The following is an 18832-nucleotide window of genomic DNA, read 5'->3' as shown; positions in this document are numbered from 1 at the left end:
CTGCTGCAGGAGGTTGTTGCTGCCCAGGGGCAGTTCCCTGCCCTTGCCCTGGGCTCAGCTTCCTGAGCTTCCTCTCCCAGCTCTCAGCCTCTTCAGCTCTCCCTGGCTGGCAGCACAGCCTGGGGGGGTCAGCCACAGCTCCCACTTTGGATCATCAGCAAAGTGCCTGAGGCTCCACTCTGCCTTCCTCCAGGCCAGTGATGAAGATGCTGAGCAAGGCTGGGCCCAGTCCTGACCCCAGGGGAGCAGCACAAGCTGCAGCCCTGCAGCTGGACCCTGCCCTGGGTGAGCTTCCTGAGGGTCTGCTCTCCACAGCTCTGCAGCCTGGCCAAGGCCACTCCAGGTGCTCCCAGCTCTGCTCCTGCCCAGCTGCCAGCCTAGAGAGCAGCTTTCTGAGCTCACTGCATCACAGAAGTTCTCCACCCCCTCTCCCCACTCCCTTGCCTCTGAGCTTCAGAGGACTTTCAGTCCAGCTGGATTGAGCTCAGGCACAGATGATCCAGGCACATCCCCTCTCACTTTCATTGCAAAGCCCTCCCCAGCTCCAGCACAGCTCTGCAGAGGATGCTGCACAGCCCTGAGGGCGGCCCTGGGCACAGCAGTGCAGCAGGGGGGGGAAGGAGGAGGAGGAGAATGAGGAGGAGGAGAATGAGGAGGAGAAGGAGGAGAATGAGGAGGAGAAGGAGGAGAATGAGGAGGAGAAGGAGGAGAATGAGGAGGAGAAGAAAGAGAATGAGGAGGAGAAGAAAGAGGAGGAGGAGGAGAAGAAAGAGGAGGAGGAGGAGAAGAAAGAGGAGGAGGAGGAGAAGAAAGAGGAGGAGGAGGAGAAGAAAGAGGAGGAGGAGGAGAAGAAAGAGGAGGAGGAGGAGAAGAAAGAGGAGGAGGAGGAGAAGAAAGAGGAGGAAGAGGAGAAGAAAGCGGAGGAGGAGGAGGAGGAGAAGGAGGAGGAGGAGGAGGAGAAGGAGGAGGAGGAGGAGAAGGAGGAGGAGGAGGAGAAGGAGGAGGAGGAGGAGAAGGAGGAGGAGGAGGAGGAGGAGAAGAAGGAGGAGGAGGAGAAGAAGGAGGAGGAGGAGGAGGAGGAGAAGGAGGAGGAGGAGGAGAAGGAGGAGGAGGAGGAGAGGGAGAAGGAGTAGGAGGAGTAGGAGGAGGAGATGGAGAAGAAGGAGGAGGAGGAGAAGGAGAAGGAGAAGGAGGAGGAGGAGGAGGAGGAGAAGGAGGAAGAGGAGGAGGAGGAGGAGGAGAAGGAGGAGGAGGAGAAGGAGGAGGAGGAGAAGGAGGAGGAGGAGAAGGAGGAGGAGGAGGAGAAGGAGGAGGAGGAGAAGGAGGAGGAGGAGAAGGAGGAGGAGGAGAAGGAGGAGGAGGAGAAGGAGGAGGAGGAGAAGGAGGAGGAGGAGAAGGAGGAGGAGGAGAAGGAGGAGGAGGAGAAGGAGGAGGAGGAGAAGGAGGAGGAGGAGAAGGAGGAGGAGGAGAAGGAGGAGGAGGAGAAGGAGGAGCTGTGCCAAGGCCACCAAGTGCCACCTCAGGGCTGTTCAAGGCCACTGGGTGCCACACCAAGGTGTCAAAGATCACCAGGTGCCACCTCAGGGTGTTCCAAGGCCACTGGGTGCCACACCAAGGTGTCAAAGATCACCAGGTGCCACCTCAGGGCTGCTCACGGCCAGCAGATGGCAGATCCCACAAGGAGGAAGCAGTGAACCCCCTGAACCCCTCCAGCCTCCTCCTCTTCCACCCCCACGGAGCTGGCCACAAAGCTCAGTCACCCCAGGCTCAGGGCAGAGCTCACCTGGAGAGCAGCAAAGCCTCTGCCAGGCACTTCAGCCCTGCCAGGAGGAAGGCAGGGAGCAGCCAGGGAGCTGGCACAGGGGCTGGCAGGGCTCTGCCCTGGGCAGCAGCCTCCAGGCTGCCAGAGAGGAGCTGCCCAAGAGCCTTGGTTAGCAGCCCCAGAAATGCCTGGGGTGCCTGCTGGGCTCTGGGGGTGGCTTGGAGCTGGAGCCCCCTCCAGCAGCTCACACAGAGAGGGTTTTGGTCCCTTGGAAGAGACCTTTCAGGTCCTGGAGGCCAAGGTCTCAACCCAGCCCTGCCCCAGGGCAGCACCACCCCAGGGCCCTCAGCACCACAGCCCCAGGGCTCTGCAAGCCCTCCAGGGCTGGGGACTGCACCACTGCCCCTGGGCAGCCTGGGCCAGGCCTGGGCAAGCCTCAAGGGGCAGAAATTGTTCCTCATGGCCAACCTGAGCCTCCCCTGGGGCAGCCTGAGGCAATGAGGGGATAGGAGGTGGCCCTTGGAGCCATGGTTTGGTTGGCAGGAGGTGCTGGGGGACAGCTTGGACTTGCTGAGCTCTGAGGTCTTTCCCAACCTGGTTGGTTCTATGATTCTGTTCCCTCTCCCCCTGCCACTTGTTCCTTGGGAGCAGAGACCAAGCCCCAGCTGGCTCCAGCCTCCTGCAGAGAGCAATGAGGTCTCCCTCAGCCTCCTCTGCTCCAGCCTCAACCCCCCCAGCTCCCTCAGCTGCTCCTCCCCAGCCCTCTCCCCAGCTCTGTTGCCCTTCTCTGGCCCTGCTCCAGCCCCTCCTGGAGTGAGGAGCCCAAGACTCAGCCCAGGATTCGAGCTGTGGCCTCCCCAGTGCCCAGCCCAGGGGCACAGTGAGCCCAGGAGCCAGGCTGGGGGCTGGGGGAGCCTGCTTGGTCTGCAGGCTGTGGAGAATGTCTCCTGCCAGCTTTCTGTGGGGAGTGAGGTTTGGCAGCCTGGGGAAGAGGTAGCTGAGGGGTCTGCCCGGCTGGGAAGGGCTTTGCCTGGCTGGGAAGGCCTTTGCCAGGCCGGGAAGGGCTTTGCCAGGCCGGGAAGGGCTTTGCCTGGCCGGGAAGGCCTTTGCCCGGCTGGGAAGGCCTTTGCCTGCCCGGGAAGGCCTTTGCCCGCCCGGGAAGGCCTTTGCCCGGCCGGGAAGGGCTTTGCCCGGCTGGAAAGGGCTTTGCCCGCCCGGGAAGGCCTTTGCCCGCCCGGGAAGGCCTTTGCCAGGCTGGGAAGGGCTTTGCCCGGCCGGGAAGGGCTTTGCCAGGCTGGGAAGGGCTTTGCCAGGCTGGGAAGGGCTTTGCCTGGCCGGGAAGGGCTTTGCCCGCCCGGGAAGGGCTTTGCTCGGCTGGGAAGGGCTTTGCCCGGCCGGGAAGGGCTTTGCCAGGCTGGGAAGGGCTTTGCCAGGCTGGGAAGGGCTTTGCCCGCCCGGGAAGGGCTTTGCCCGCCCGGGAAGGCCTTTGCCCGGCCGGGAAGGCCTTTGCCCGCCCGGGAAGGGCTTTGCCCGCCCGGGAAGGCCTTTGCCTGGCCGGGAAGGCCTTTGCCCGCCCGGGAAGGCCTTTGCCCGCCCGGGAAGGCCTTTGCCCGCCCGGGAAGGCCTTTGCCAGGCTGGGAAGGCCTTTGCCTGGCTGGGAAGGCCTTTGCCCGCCCGGGAAGGCCTTTGCCCGGCCGGGAAGGCCTTTGCCTGGCTGGGAAGGCCTTTGCCCGCCCGGGAAGGCCTTTGCCTGGCTGGGAAGGGCTTTGCCAGGCTGGGAAGGGCTCTGCCCGCCCGGGAAGGCCTTTGCCAGGCTGGGAAGGCCTTTGCCCGCCCGGGAAGGCCTTTGCCCGGCTGGGAAGGCCTTTGCCCGCCCGGGAAGGCCTTTGCCCGCCCGGGAAGGCCTTTGCCAGGCTGCAATCCATGCTTTGGGCTCCTCCTTCCAGGTGACCTGGGGGTCAGGTTCAACCTTTCTGCCCTTTCCTGCCTCTCCTCCCTTCCCCCTGCCTGCAGGGAGCCCCAGCCCTGGCCCATTCTGCCCCGTGGGGGGCAGAGGCTCAGCTCCAAGCTGGGCCTGCTCTGGAGCAGGAGCCTTGGGCTGAGCCCTGTTGCCCTTGGCTCCCTCAGCCCCTGGCAGGCAGTGCAGCCTGGGGCTCCCAGCCCTGCCCAAGCCCTTCTCCAAACACTCTTCTCAGCTCCCCACCCCCAGCAGCTCTTTTGCTTTGTTCCCTCCTGCCCCATTGCAAACAAAGAGGTTTGGCTCTGTCAGCCCTGCTGGCAGGGAGGGTTTGGCCTCCCTCCAGCCCCAGGAGCTGGTGGCCAGCAGGGCTGTTTGGCCATCCTGGGAGTGAATGCTCTGAGTGCTGAGCAGGAGCTGAAGCCTGGGCTTGCTCTCCTGCTTTGCTGTGCCCAGGGCTGGGAAGAGAAATGGAATCCCAGAGCAGTTTGGGCTTGGGAAAAGAGCCTTCAGGTCAGGGAGGCCAAGGCCAGGCTCCCCAGCCCCCCCAGCTGGCACAGGGACACAGCTGCTGCCCCCCAGCCCCCCAGTAGGCACAGGGCAGGGAGCTGCCCCCAGCCCCCCAGCAGGCACAGGGACACAGCTGCTGCCCCCCAGACCTCAGCACAGCTGCAGCCCAGAGCCACAGCCTGGAGCCATGGAGCTGCTGGGGTAGCCAAAGGTCTTTAAGGGCACTGAGGCCAAGCCTCAACCCAGCCCTGCCAGGGCAGCACCACCCCATGGCCCTCAGCACCACCCCATTGCCCTCAGCACCACCCCAGGCCCTCAGCACCACCCCATTGCCCTCAGCACCACCCCAGGCCCTCAGCACCACCCCATTGCCCTCGGCACCACCCCATTGCCCTCGGCACCACCCCATTGCCCTCAGCACCACCGCCCCAGGGCTCTGCAGCCCCTCCAGGGCTGGGGACTCAGCCTCAGCTCCTCAGCCTCTGCTGCCTGCCTGGGGGCTGCTGGCTGGAGCAGCTCCTGCCCCTCTTCCCTCAGCACCACTGCTCCCAGCAGCACTGGGGGTTAGGATGCCCTCCAGGCCCTCCCTCTGCCCCAAAGCAGCTGCCAAAGCCACCCTGCAGCTCCCTTCATTCCCTGCCATGCCCTGCTGCCTGCCCCAGGCTGGCAGAGGGGCTGGCAGGGCTCTGCCCTGGGCAGCAGCCTCCAGGCTGCCAGAGAGAAGCTGCCCAAGAGCCTTGGTTAGCAGCCCCAGAAATGCTGGCTGCAAAGGGCTGCCTCAGCTGCTCCTCCCCAGCCCTCTTCCCCAGCCCCTTCCCCAGCTCTGTTGCCCTTCCCTGGCCCTGCTCCAGCCTCTCAATGTCCTTCCTGGCAGCGAGGAGCCCAGAGCTGAGCCCAGGCTTCCAGATGTGGCCTCCCCAGGGGCACAATCTTCAGGGCAGGTTTATTTCCCCCCCCTCCTGGAGAGGCAGACCCTGCCCTGCCCCTGATCAGTCCCTGAGCAGGAACCACAGCCAGAGCCCTGCCTGGAAACCTTTCCACCCTTCCCAACAAGGAGATAAAGAGCAGTGAGGTCCTGGCAAGGCTGAAGCAGCCAAGCCCTGAGAGCAGCCTTCAGCCTTCCAGGGCTTCAGGCTCTGCTTGGGTAAAGCACTGGGGATAAGGAGGGGGGAAAAACAACCAAGCAACCTCCTGGGAAGCTCAGGAAGGGAGCTGAGGACTTTCAGACCAATCCCAAAGCTGAGCAGAGAAGAGGAAACCCTCAGCAAGGAAAGTGCCCAAAGCAAAAGGTTCAGAGGGGCTGGAAACTGCCCCCAGGGTTTCCTGGGCTGAGTCCCCACCTGCAGCACTGCCTCCAGCCCTGGGGGGTCCCAGCACAAGCAGGGCCTGGAGCTGCTGGAGAGATGCTCAGTGGGCAGGAGCTCATCCCCTCTAGGGACAAGGCACCCTGAGGGGGCACCTGGCAGCCCTCAACACGGCCTAGGAGCTCAGCAAGGCCAAGGGCAAGGTCCTGCAGCTGGGGCAGGGCAATCCCCAGCACAGATCCAGGCTGGGGGAGGAGTGGCTGAGAGCAGCCCTGAGGAGAAGGCCTTGGGGCTGTCAGGTGGTGCCAAAGTCCCCAGGAGCCAGCAGTGGTCCCTGGCAGCCCAGAGCCAGCTGAGAGCTGAGCTGCAGGCAGGGCAGGGAGAGAGCAGCACAGGGAGGGGATTCTGCCCCTCTGCTCTGCTCTGCTCAGCCCCCACCTGCAGCACTGCCTCCAGCTCTGAGCTGGGAGAGGGGAGACTGAGAGTGGAGAGGAGAAAGAGATTGTGGAGAGTGAGGCTGGGGAGAACCTGGCACAGGCTGCCCAGGGGGGCTGTGGCTGTGCCCTGCCTGGAGGTGCTCAGGACCAGGCTGGATGAGGCCCTGAGCAAGCTGTGCTGGCGGGAGGTGAGGAGCCCATGGCAGGGGGCTGGAGCTGGCTGAGCTTTGAGCTCCCTTCCAACCCAACCCCTGCTGTGCCTCTGTGCAAAGGAGGAGGGCAGCTCTGGCAGCAGGGCATGGCAGGGAATGAAGGGAGCTGCAGGGTGGCTTTGGCAGCTGCTTTGGGGCAGAGGGAGGGCCTGGAGGGCATCCTAACCCCCAGTGCTGCTGGGAGCAGTGGTGCTGAGGGAAGAGGGGCAGGAGCTGCTCCAGCCAGCAGCCCCCCAGGCAGGCAGCAGAGGCTGAGGAGCTGAGGCTGAGTCCCCAGCCCTGGAGGGGCGGTGCTGAGGGCCTGGGGTGGTGCTGAGGGCCTTGGGGTGGTGCTGAGGGCAATGGGGTGGTGCTGCCCTGGCAGGGCTGGGTTGAGGCTTGGCCTCAGTGCCTTAAAGACCTTTGGCCACCCCAGCAGCTCCATGGCTCCAGGCTGTGGCTCTGGGCTGCAGCTGTGCTGAGGTCTGGGGGGCAGCAGCTGTGTCCCTGTGCCTGCTGGGGGGCAGCAGCTGTGTCCCTGTGCCTGCTGGGGGGCTGGGGAGCCTGGCCTTGGCCTCCCTGACCTGAAGGCTCTTTCCCAAGCCCAAACTGCTCTGGGATTCCATTTCTCTTCCCAGCAAAGCAGGAGAGGCTTCGTGGGGTTGGTGGTGCCCTGGGGCAGGGCTGGGTTGAGGCTTGGCCTCCAGGGCTTTAAAAGCTCTTCTCCAGCCCAAACAGCTCCAGGACTCTGTGCCTGTGAGGCTGCTGCTGCTCTGCCAGGCAGGAGCCGGCCCCAGGAGGCAGCCCAGGGGAAGCTGCAGCCGGGCTGGGGGCCTGGGGGAGGCTCTCCCGGAGCACAATGCAGGCTGCTGGGCAAGCAGGAACATCCTGTCCTCAGCCACCTCGGCTCCCGGGCTGGCCCCAGCCCGCAGCAAACAGATCCTGCGGCAGCAATCAGCTCGTTGCCAAGGCCACGGTATTGATCCCGAAGGGTAATTAACATTCGCAGCCCGGGCGGCCCCAGCAGCTCTAGAGAATGCTCTGCCCGGGAAGGGAGCTCCCAGCTCAGCCAGCTCCAGCCCCCTGCCATGCCCAGGGACACCTCCCCCCAGCACAGCTTGCTCAGGGCCTCATCCAGCCTGGGCCTGAGCACCTCCAGGCAGGGCACAGCCACAGCCTCCCTGGGCAGCCTGTGCCAGGCTCTCCCCAGCCTCACTCTCAGCAATCTCTTCCTCCTCTCCACTCTCAGTCTCCCCAAAGCCATTGTTCCTCCTCCTGTCCCTCCCAGCCCTTGGCCCAAGTCCCTCCCCAGCTCTCCTGGAGCCCTTCAGGCCCTGCAAGGCTGCTCTGAGCTCTCCCTGGAGCCTTCTCCTCTCCAGGCTGCACAGCCCCAGCTCTCCCAGCCTGGCCCAGCAGAGGTTCTGAAGCCTCTGCTCATCTCTGTGGCCTCCTCTGGAGCCTCTCCAGCAGCTCCAGGCCCTCCTTGTGCTGGGGGCCCCAGAGCTGGAGGCAGTGCTGCAGGTGGGGGCTGAGCAGAGCAGAGCAGAGGGGCAGAATCCCCTCCCTGTGCTGCTCTCTCCCTGCCCTGCCTGCAGCTCAGCACTCAGCTGGCTCTGGGCTGCCAGGGACCACTGCTGGCTCCTGGGGACTTTGGCACCACCTGACAGCCCCAAGGCCTTCTCTTCAGGGCTGCTCTCAGCCACTCCTCCCCCAGCCTGGATCTGTGCTGGGGATTGCCCTGCCCCAGCTGCAGGACCTTGCCCTTGGCCTTGCTGAGCTCCTAGGCCATGCTGAGGGCTGCCAGGTGCCCCCTCAGGGTGCCTTGTCCCTGGAGGGGATGAGCTCCTGCCCTCTGAGCATCTCTGTGGCCTCCTCTGGAGCCTCTCCAGCAGCTCCAGGTCCTCCTTGTGCTGGGCCCCCCAGGGCTGGAGGCAGTGCTGCAGGTGGGGACTCACCTTCAGCATTTGCATTGCTTCCCAGCCTGGCCTTGGACACCTCCAGGGAAGAGGCATCCAGGATCTCCCCTGGGCAACCTGTGCCAGTGTCTCCCAAAGGCTTGGCCAGCCCCAGCTTCTCCTTCCTCAGAGGCAAGGAGTCCAAGACCAGCTGCTCAAAACCCACCCCCAGGCAGCAGCTTTCTCCCTGGTGCATCACCCAAGCTGCCCCAGGGTGCCCATTCCCCATGCTGTGCCCTGCCCAGGGGCAACCAGGCTGGGAGGGGGGGGAAGCATCCAAAAGGATGCTTGGCCCAACTGCCCTCACAGCTTGGGAGAGACCCTCCAAGGTCCTCTTGGCCAAGCCCCCTGCAGCCAGCAGGGACAGCTCCAGCTCCAGCAGGCTGCCCAGGCCCACAGCAGGGCTGCCCAGGCCCACAGCAGGGCTGAGCTTGAATCTCTCCAGGGATGGAGCCTCCACCACAGCCCTGGGCAGCCTGTGCCAGGCTCTCCCCAGCCTCCCCATGCAGAGCTTCCTCCTGGGGCCCAACCTAAAGCTCTCCTGCTCCACCTTCAAACCACAGCCCTGGGAGGAGAGGCTGAGGGAGCTGGGGTTGCTCAGCCTGCAGGAGAGGAGGCTCAGGGGAGACCTTCTTGCTCTCTGCAACTCCCTGCAGGGAGGTTGGAGCCAGGTGGGGGTTGGGCTCTTCTCCCAGGCACCCAGCACCAGAACAAGAGGACACAGTCTCAAGCTGTGCCAGGGGAGGTTCAGGCTGGAGGGGAGGAGAAAGTTCTTCCCAGCCAGAGAGATTGGCCCTGGGGATGTGCTGCCCAGGGAGGTGGTGGAGTCCCCATCCCTGGAGGGGTTCCAGAGGGGCTTGGATGTGGCCCTTGGAGCCAGGGTTTGGTTGTCAGGAGGTGTTGGGGGACAGCTTGGACTTGATGAGCTCTGAGGTCTTCTCCAACCTGGTTGATTCTCTGACTCCATCACCACAAGCCCTGGGGACTGCCTCTCCTTGGCCTTCCTGCAGGACCCCTTCAGCCCCTGAAATGTGCTTAGAAAGGGACAGTGCAGACCAGGTCCAGGGGCTGCTGGAGCTGGGCAGGGGGCTCAGGGCTTTGCTAAGAGGCTCCAGTGGAGCCTGCTGAGATGCTGCTCCTCAGGGCAACTCCCTGAGCCTCCTCCAACCACCCCCCAGCCCCACAGGGATGCAGGCCCTGAGGAAAGAGCTGGCTCCTGCTCTGCAGAAGGTCCTCTGCACCCCACAGGCCTGGGGACAGCCACCTCAAAGGTCAGCACCAGCTGCTGAGTGAGGGTGAGTCAGAGCCCTCAGATAAGCAGGCCCTGATCAAAGGGCTCAGCAGGAAGCCCTCTGCAAGCTCCTGCTGATAAAAGGCACAGCCAGGCACCAGCAAAGCTCTTCAGCCCAGTGCTGCTCCCAGCAGGACAGAGCCCCACACCTCCCCCTGCCCTTTGGTATCTTCATTGACGACCTAGAGGAGGGGATGGAGTCCAGCAGCAGGGAATGTGCAGAGGACACCAAGCTGGGGGCAGGAGCTGAGCTGTCAGAGGCCAGGAGAGCTCTGCAGAGGGACCTGGACAGGCTGGGCAGAGGGGCAGAGGCCAAGGGCAGGAGATTGAACACAGCCAAGTGCCAGGGGCTGCACTTTGGCCACAGCAACCCCAGGCAGGGCCACAGGCTGGGGGCAGAGTGGCTGAGAGCAGCCAGGCAGAGAGGGACCTGGGGGGAGTGGGGGAGAGCAGCTGAACAGGAGGCAGCAGTGTGCCCAGGGGGCCAAGAAGGCCAAGGGCAGCCTGGCCTGCAGCAGGCAGAGTGTGGCCAGCAGCAGCAGGGAGCTCATCCTGCCCTGTGCTCAGCACTGCTCAGGCCACAGCTGGAGTCCTGTGGCCAGCTCTGGGCTCCTCAGGTCAGGAAAGAGGTTGAGCTGCTGGAAGGTGTCCAGAGAAGGGCAACAAAGCTGGGGAGGGGTCTGGGGCACAGCCCTGGGAGGAGAGGCTGAGGGAGCTGGGGTTGCTTAGCCTGCAGGAGAGGAGGCTCAGGGGAGACCTTCTTGCTCTCTGCAACTCCCTGCAGGGAGGTTGGAGCCAGCTGGGGGTTGGGCAATTCTCCCAGACACCCAGCAGCAGAACAAGAGGACACAGTCTCAAGCTGTGCCAGGGGAGGTTCAGGCTGGAGGGGAAGAAGAACTTCTTCCCAGCCAGAGAGATTGGCCCTGGGGATGTGCTGCCCAGGGAGGTGGTGGAGTCCCCATGCCTGGAGGTGTTTAGGAAGAGCCTGGCTGAGGCCCTTGGTGCCCTGGTTGAGTTGATCAGATGGTGCTGGGGGAGAGGTTGGACTTGGTGGTCTTGAAGGTCTCTACCAACCTGGTTTATCCTATCCTATCCTATCCTATCCCCCTCCAAGGAGCACCAAGGCCAAGGTCCTCCCCTGCCAAGCACTGCACAGACCCCAGAGGGCTCCACCCCAGCCTGGCCCTGGCCAAGCTGCCTTCCAAGGGCCTCAAGCAGAGAGCACAGGAACCAGGCTCCAACCTCTACAGGAGCTGGGAAAACTCTCCAGGTCCCAAAGAAAGTATTGTGGTGGGCTGGGGATCAGCTCAGCCTGGGCAAGGCCTGAAGGAAACAGGGAGGAGCTGCTGCTGCTGCTGCCAGCAGCCTTCCCCTGCTCCTGACCTGGCTGCTCAGGGGGCAAGGAGGCTCCCAGCCAGCACTGAGGGGCTGGCAGGAGAAGCAGCAGTGCTCAGGTGGGGGCCCCAACACCCCCAGGCTCCACAGGAGGCAGGAGGTGCTCCTGCAGCCTCCTCCAAGCCCTCCCCCCCTGGGCAAACCCAACCCACCCGAGGGGACTGCAGCAGGAGGGCAACAGGGGAGCAAAAGCCACAGGGCCAGGGGGCTCTGCAGGTGCTTGGTGGCCCTCAACACTCTCCTCTCTCCCTGCTTGCTAGCTCCAGAGCTTCCTTAAGCATCTTCTGGCCTTGCAGGAGGGCTGGGGGTCCCCAGGGGCAGGGCCAGGGTAGGGACCCCAGGGCCAGGGCCAGGGGTCCCCAGGGCCAGGGCTGGGGGTCCCCAGGGCTGTCTCCTCTTGGGACAGCAATGAGAGCCCCCAAAAGTGATGAGAAGGACCCAAGAGTGACTTGAACCAGGGACAGTCAGCACTCTGCCCCTGGTCCCAGCCCCACCAGTGGGCTGCCAGCACCCAGGACACCACCTCCAGGGCTTCATCTCCCCAGGGGGGCAGGGGGGGAGCAGCTCAGCCCTTGCAATGTGTTCACTGATTGGGGTCTTCCTGCAGCCCCAAGGAAGCCCAGACCCACCTTGTAGTGGTCCACACAGGGCAGGATGAGGGCCTTCAGCTGGTCCAAGGCCAGTGAGGAGGAGAATGTGCAGTGAGGGGAGGGAGAGAGCAAGCAAAGGAGCAGAGGATTTGGGCAGGGAAGCACAAGAAGTGGAGCCCAGAGCATCTGCAGGGGGGGAGGTGGTGGCCACTGCCCTGCCCAAGGGCACTGAGGCAGAGGAGGATTTATGAGCAGCCAGGCAAAGGGAGGAAAGGAAAGGAAGAGGAAGAAGGAGCAGCTCCAGAGGCTCTCTCAGCACCAACAAGGGCAGCCTCAGCCCCCTGGCAGGCCAAGAGGGAAGGTGGTTTATGAACACCCAGCCTGGACCCAACATGACTTGGGGGGGGGGGGGGAAAGAAACTTCCTTTGAGGCTGCTGGAGGCCTGGAGCAGGCTGCTGGAGGCCTGGAGCAGGCTGCTGGAGGCCTGGAGCAGGCTGCTGGAGGCCTGGAGCAGGCTGCTGGAGGCCTGGAGCAGGCTGCCCACAGAGGCTGTGGAGTCTCCTTCTCACAGGATCACCAAGGTTGGTTGGAAGAGGCCTCAGAGATCTTTAAGCCCAACCTTGGGAGGGAGAGCTTCCAACCCCCCCCCCCCGGCCACTCTGCCCCTGGGCAAACTGCTGGGGGTGCCCTTGCTGGAGCAGGGTGGGGGTTGGACTGGGTGAGCTCCAGAGGTCTTTTCCAACCCCCCCCAGCAGGGTTGGGGTTCAGTGGGACTGAGAGAAATGGGGCAGAAAGCCCCAGCCCTGGGATGGGGCTGCAGGGGAGCAGCAAACCGCAGCAAGCTCCAAGCCCAGAGGGGCAGCTGGGGAGCAGCTCTGCAGGCACCTGCCCAAAGCAGCAGCAGTGAGGCCCTGGAGAAGGCCCTCCCCAGGAGGCCAGCAGCTCCCTAGGGGCTCTGTCCCCCCTCTCCCCCCTGCAGCCAGCTCTGCCTCTCCCCCCCTGCTGCAGCGCCGGGCATCGGCGTCCCCCTGGCACAGCCTCCGGGGGGGGTCCCGCAGTGCCAGCACCTGCAGGGGCTCAGCACCACCCCAGACAGGCCAGCCACAGCCCTGGCAGCCCTTTGGGGGCACAGAGGTGCTGTGCAGCTCAGCACCCACCTCCCCACCCTCCCCCCCACAAGCAGATTGGAGGCTTTAAGCCCCCGGCAGGCTCCAGCCGTGCTGCATGAGTAAGCAGATCTGTCTGCAGCGTCTGTCTGTCTGTCTGCTGGCACTCAGGAGCCCCCCAGGCAGCCATCCCCACCCAGGTGAAGTGACAGGCAGGGACAGCACTTGCCAACCCCCCCCCCCCCCCCAACCCAGGTGCTCTGTGCCAGCTGCCTGAGGGCACCCCCAGCTCTAGGACCGGCAGGGATCGGGGCAGCCACTGCTGGCAAGGGCAGCAGGGTCTCCAGGGAGGCAGGGGAGCAGAGGCCCAGACACAGCAGGGCTGGCACAGGAGGGGCTGGAAGAGCACAACCTGCCCTTGAGCTCTGCCATCCATCACTTCATCCACAGTCACTTCACACAAGCCCTGGGGGGGAGGCTCTCAATCCCAGCCCCGGCGAGCGCCACCCAGGCAGCTCAGCACCGCTGCCCTCGGCCCCATCCCCACCCCCAGCACGGAGCTGCCAGCCCAGGCTGCCCCACACTGCAGGCAGAGAGGAGCCAGGCACCCCCAGCTCCTGGGGGGAAGCAGTCAGCCTCAGCTCCATGCCCCTGGATCTCAGCAGCTGCTGCTTAACTCCAGCAATCAGAGCTCCACAGCAGGGGTTTGGGTTGGGAGGGAGCTCCAAGCTCAGCCAGCTCCAAGCCCCCTGCCAGGGGCAGGGACACCTCCCACCAGCACAGCTTGCTCAGGGCCTCATCCAGCCTGGTCCTGAACACCTCCAGGCAGGGGGACAGCCACAGCCTCCCTGGGCAGCCTGTGCCAGGCTCTCCCCAGCCTCACTGCCACCAATTTCTTCCTCATCTCCAGTCTCAGTCTCCCCTCTGCCAGCTTCCATCCATCCCCTCTCCTCCTGCCCCCCACCAGCCTTTGTCAGAAGTCCCTCCCCACATTTTCATCTCTCACCTCCAGCTGTTTCCCTTTTGCCACCTCCAGCAAGCCACTGACAAGAGAGGAAGCAAAGCTGTCAGCGATCCCCCGGGGCTGGCTGCTCCCAACTTCCTCTCCCCCTGAGAGGCCAATGTGCCTCCAGAGATGCTTCCCCCCCAGCTCCAAGCTGGGCACAGGATGCTGGCAGCCCTCCCACTGCACACTGGCACTTCCCCTGAGTGCCAGCACAAGTGGAGGCTCCTCTTTGAAAAGCTCTTCAGGGCAGGTCACAGAGAGGAGAGGAAGCTTGGCCACCTTCCCTTCCCTTCCCTCCCTCCCTCCTCTCCCATCTCCCTCATGCCAACTGCTTTCCACAATGCACAGCCTCAAGTTGTGCCAGGGGAGGTTCAGGTTGGATAGGAGGGGAAATTGCTTCCCAGCAAGGGCTGCCAGGCTCTGGAACAGGCTGCCCAGGGAGGTGGTTGGAGTCCCCCATGCCTGGAGGGGTTTGAAGGCCACCTGGAGGTGGGGCTGAGGGCTGTGGCTGAGTGCTGGCTGGGGCTGTGAGCTCTGGACTTGATGATCTCAAAGGTCTCTTCCAACCTCAGCCTCTCTGATTGCATGGCAGACTTCAAGGAGGCTGAAGAGCCAGGGAAGGAGCTGCTTCAGCAGCAGGCCAGGAGCTGCCCTACCTCCAGGCTGGGAAATCCTCTCCCTCCCAAGCATCCTCTTCGCCGCCCCCTGCCCACGCTGAGAGCTCTGGCAGCAGCCAGCACAGGAGCTGCTCTGACTCCCACTGAGGCAGAGGGTGGTTTGAATGGCTTCATGGCCATCCTGCTTCAAAGGCATCTGAGCCTGGGGCCTCCAGGAGGGTAACACTGCCACCCTCCCCCTTTGCCCCTCTGCCGGCGCCCCGGCCGTGACCCAGCGCTGCCGGCAGGCAGCAGCCAGGCGAGGGGAAGAGCAGCCCTGAAGCGTCCTGGTCCTTCACCTCAGCCACCTTCCAGGCCCAGGATGTCACTGCCTGCTGCTGCTCTCAGCCTCCAGTGGCAGGAGTGGCTCAGGGCAGCCTCACAGCCCTCACCCAGGCAGCAGGGGCTGGCTGCTGGGCAGCAGGGAACTGCCGGTGAGACACCAGCCCCAGGCAGCCTCTGCTGAGCAGCCTGCCCCAGAGCCTCAGCAGCAGCCTCACACTCAAGAACTTCTGCCTCAGCTCCACTCTCACCCTGCAATGCCTCAGCTCCAAACCCTTCCCCCTGGGGCTGGCTCCAGACCCCCTCAGCAAAAGTCTCTCTGCAGCCTTCCTGCAGGATCCCTTCAGGTCCTGGCAGGCAGCTCTGAGGTGCCCCTGGAGCCTCCAGGCTGGACACCCCCAGCTCCCTCAGCCTGGCCTCCACAGCAGAGCTGCTCTGGACCTTGATTCACCTCCTCTGGGCTCACTCCAACACTCCCATGGCCCTTTTATGCTGGGGACAGCAGCACTGGAGGCAGGATTGGAGACGAGGTCTGAGCAGAGCAGAGCCAAGGGGCAGAATCTCCTCTCCTGCCCTGCTGCCCACCCTGCTCTGGCTGCAGCCCAGCACACAGCTGAGGGCACTGCTGGCTCCTGGGGAGCTGCTCAGCACCCAGCACTGGAGGCAGGATTGGAGGTGAGGTCTGAGCAGAGCAGAGCCAAGGGGCAGAGTCTCCTCAGCTGCCCTGCAGCCCAGCACACAGCTGCCCTGCAGCCCAGCACACAGCTGCCTTTGGGCTGCAGGAGGTCACTGCTGGCTCCTGGGGAGCTGCTCAGCACCCAGCACTGGAGGCAGGATTGGAAGTGAGGTCTCTGCAGAGCAAAGGGGCAGAATCTCCTCTCCTGCCCTGCAGCCCAGCACACAGCTGCCTGAGGGCTGCAGGAGGTCACTGCTGGCTCCTGGGGAGCTGCTCAGCACCCAGCACTGGAGGCAGGATTGGAAGTGAGGTCTCTGCAGAGCAAAGGGGCAGAATCTCCTCTCCTGCCCTGCTGCCCAGCACACAGCTGCCTGAGGGCTGCAGGAGGTCACTGCTGGCTCCTGGGGAGCTGCTCAGCACCCAGCACTGGAGGCAGGATTGGAGGTGAGGTCTCTGCAGAGCAGAGCCAAGGGGCAGAGTCTCCTCTCCTGCCCTGCAGCCCAGCACACAGCTGCCTTTGGGCTGCAGGAGGTCACTGCTGGCTCCTGGGGAGCTGCTCAGCACCCAACTCCCCCAAGGCTTTTTTCCCTTCAGGACTGCTCCCAACCCACTCTGCACCCAGCCTGGATTTGTGCCTGGGCTTGGCCTGAGGCAGATGCAGGGTGGATTGATGGATTGCCCCCCTCCCTGCACACACACATCCCATTTGTCTTTAGGATGCACACTTTGGCCCCAAAGGACACTTCAGGCTTAGCAGTTTGCTGTCCCCCCCCCAGCCAGCTGTGGCCCCACGCTGTCAGCTCCCAGCTGTGAGACTGAGGATGGGAAGGGGAAGGTAAAAACAATCTCCAAGGCTGATCTGGAAGAGGCAGGTCCCAGCTCCACATTCCTCTGCTCCTTCCTCCAGGCTATGTCCACAGCCCAGATAAACAGGGTCAGGGCACAGGGAGAGCCTCCAGCCCCCAGCCCCCCCCGAGCAAGGAGGGATGCCGACTGCCAGCAGCCCCTCCGTGAGGGTCAGACACTCCCCTAAGCCCACCCCGGGGCAGGGCAGGGAGCAGAGATGTTCCCCCCAGAGGGGGAGAAGAGGAGAAGGTCCCCACGCACCGCACCGCCCTGCCTGGGCTCCCGGCACCGAGGCAGCCCCGAGGCGAACGAAACCTTCAGCACAGCAGGGGAGGAACTCCGGCGGCAGCTCCGGATCCCTGCAGAGCTGCAAGCACAGAGCCAGCCCCCCGGCCGGGACCCCCCAAGCACAGAGCCAGCCCCCCGGCCGGGACCCCCAGGCACAGACCCACTCCCCGCTGCCGGGACCCCCAGGCACAGACCCAGCCCCCGCTGCCGGGACCCCCCAGGCACAGACCCAGCCCCCGCTGCCGGGCCCTGGAGCTCAGCAGCACGTTCCCAAGCCCAGCAGGTGCAGCCCCAGCCCGGAGCTCAGGACCCTATGCCCTCATCCATCCCCAAGCCAGGCGCCCAGCGGAGGTCCTGTGCCCTGTCCCGGGGGCGCGGCCCGCCCGGGAGCCCTCCGTCCCCATCAGGGCCATGCAAGCAGAGCCTGCAGCACAGGCAGCAGCAGCCCCAGGAGGGCTCAAAGAGCTCCTGCGGGAAGGCCTTCAAGGAGGAAAGGGTAAAGAGGTGACTCAGGAGAAGCGCTCAGCGGCGGGGGCTGCTCTGGCAGCCTCCCCCCCGCTCCAAGCATGCTCTCACGCACATCTCCCACAGCTCGCCCCCCGAAAAGAGACTCAGCACCCCCAAAACTCCTCCTGCTGCCCTTCAGAGCGATCGATCTGCTGCAGGATCGCCGGGCGCCTGCAGCCGGCTCAGGCTGCTCGCCTGTGTCCCACTGCAAGGTGCTGTCGGCTGCGCGCACGGAGCATCCACCGCGGCGCCCAGGCTCCCCGTCCCCTGCCTCCGCCGTCTGCGGGGCCGCCCTGAGCCCCAGGCACCGCCGAGGCAGTGCCAAGCCTCCCTCTGCCCTGCTGCCCGCCCCGAGCAGGGCCATGGGCAGCAGTCTGCCTTCCCTCGCAGCGGGGCCAGGGCCGCATCCCCCCGCAGACCCCTTCCCTCCCTCCCCAGCACCGAATCCCTCCCAGTCCCACCCCGGACTGGGCCAGCATCCCCCGCCGGGCACCCCCGGCCCTGCCCGCAAGCCGCCGCTCCCACACCCGGGCCAGCCTCCCACCCTCGCCGGTGCCGAGCCCCCCCAAGCCCGGAGCGCATTTCCCTCTCCTCGGCTGAATGGGAACAGCCCCCCCCGGCTGCCAGGCACCCCCAGCCGGACCAGTTCCGCCTTTCCCAGCAGCCCCCCCAGTGCCGAGCCAGCCCGACCCGGGGGCTGCTGCTGCTGCTGCTGCCCCTGAACCGAGCTGCCCCCCACCCCTTCCCGACCCGGGGGCTGCTGCTGCTGCTGCTGCTCCTGAACCGAGCTGCCCCCCACCCCTTCCCGACCCGGGGGCTGCTGCTGCTGCTGCTGCCCCTGAACCGAGCTGCCCCCCACCCCTTCCCGACCCGGGGGCTGCTGCTGCTGCTCCTGAACCGAGCTGCCCCCCACCCCTTCCCGACCCGGGGGGTGCTGCTGCTGCTGCCCCTGAACCGAGCTGCCCCCCACCCCTTCCCGACCCGGGGGGTGCTGCTGCTGCTGCCGCCCCTGAACCGAGCTGCCCCCCACCCCTTCCCGACCCGGGGGGTGCTGCTGCTGCTGCCCCTGAACCGAGCTGCCCCCCACCCCTTCCCGACCCGGGGGGTGCTGCTGCTGCTGCCCCTGAACCGAGCTGCCCCCCACCCCTTCCCGACCCGGGGGCTGCTGCTGCTGCTGCCCCTGAACCGAGCTGCCCCCCATCCCTTCCCGACCCGGGGGCTGCTGCTGCCCCTGAACCGAGCTGCCCCCCACCCCTTCCCGACCCGGGGGCTGCACCTCCCGGGCCGGCCCCCGTCGGTACCTTCTTGGGGGCCTTGGTGACGGTGGCCATGAAGGAATATTTCTCGGCGTCCTCCACCTCCTTGGCCTGCTTCACCTCCTCGCCGCCGGCGGGCTCCGGTACCGACATCCTGAGTGGCGGGTGGTGGCAGCGGTGGTGGCGGCGGGGCGGGCCGGGCCGCAGCCGCCCGCAGGACCGGGTGACAGGGAGCACGGCGGGCGATCAGGAGCGCTCCGGTTTGGCTGGGCTTAGCCCTGCGGGTCTCGGCTAGGCCCGGCCGGTGGCGCCACGGACACTCCGCTGCCGCCGGCTCGCAGCGCGCTGCGGCGGAGACTGCGGCCGCCGCGCTGGGCGCCAGGGGGCGGGGCTGCCGTGACGTCAGCGCGTACCGACGTCAGCGCGCACCCGCCGGGCAAGTGAGGCCGCGAGGCGGCGCCGGGCGGGAGGGTGGAAGGGGAGGGTGTGGCGCCCCCTGGCGGGGGCGGGTGGGGATTGAAGGGGCTCGATAGGGAGCGGAGCCTATGGGGCAGGAGGCGGGGCCTAGGGGTGGGGGCGGGGCCGCTCTTGTGACGTCATCGCGGCATAAATCCCGTTAAACCGCGGGATAAAGGGAAGGGATGAGGATGGAGGGAAGGATGGGGCTGAGGGGAAGGGATGGGGCTGAGGGGAAGGGATGGGGATGAAGGGAAGGGATGGGGCTGAAGGGAAGGGATGGGGATGAAGGGAAGGAATGGGGATAAAGGGAAGGGATGGGGGTAAAGGGAAGGGATGGGGTTGAAGGGAAGGGATGGG

At 65.4% G+C, this 18832-nt stretch overlaps 1 protein-coding gene across 2 annotated transcripts in view; it reads right to left on the bottom strand.

Annotated features, from left to right (window-relative positions):
• Positions 1-18207, bottom strand: part of AHCYL1 (adenosylhomocysteinase like 1) — a 54683-nt gene extending 36476 nt beyond the window's left edge. Inside the window, exon 1 of one of the 2 annotated variants that reach the window (XM_054176554.1) lies at positions 18062-18207. In XM_054176554.1, the coding sequence (XP_054032529.1) occupies positions 18062-18169 (108 nt within the window). In that variant the 5' untranslated portion in view covers positions 18170-18207. Of the gene's footprint in view, positions 1-13505; positions 13583-18061 lie in introns of those variants that run through there. The other variant, XM_054176555.1, reaches the window with a different exon arrangement.
• Between the last annotated feature and the right edge of the window lie 625 nt (positions 18208-18832).

This window comes from Dryobates pubescens, chromosome 35 (genome assembly GCF_014839835.1).
Source record: "Dryobates pubescens isolate bDryPub1 chromosome 35, bDryPub1.pri, whole genome shotgun sequence".
Lineage (NCBI taxonomy): Eukaryota > Metazoa > Chordata > Aves > Piciformes > Picidae > Dryobates > Dryobates pubescens.
This window is presented reverse-complemented; position numbering and strand designations above follow the sequence as displayed.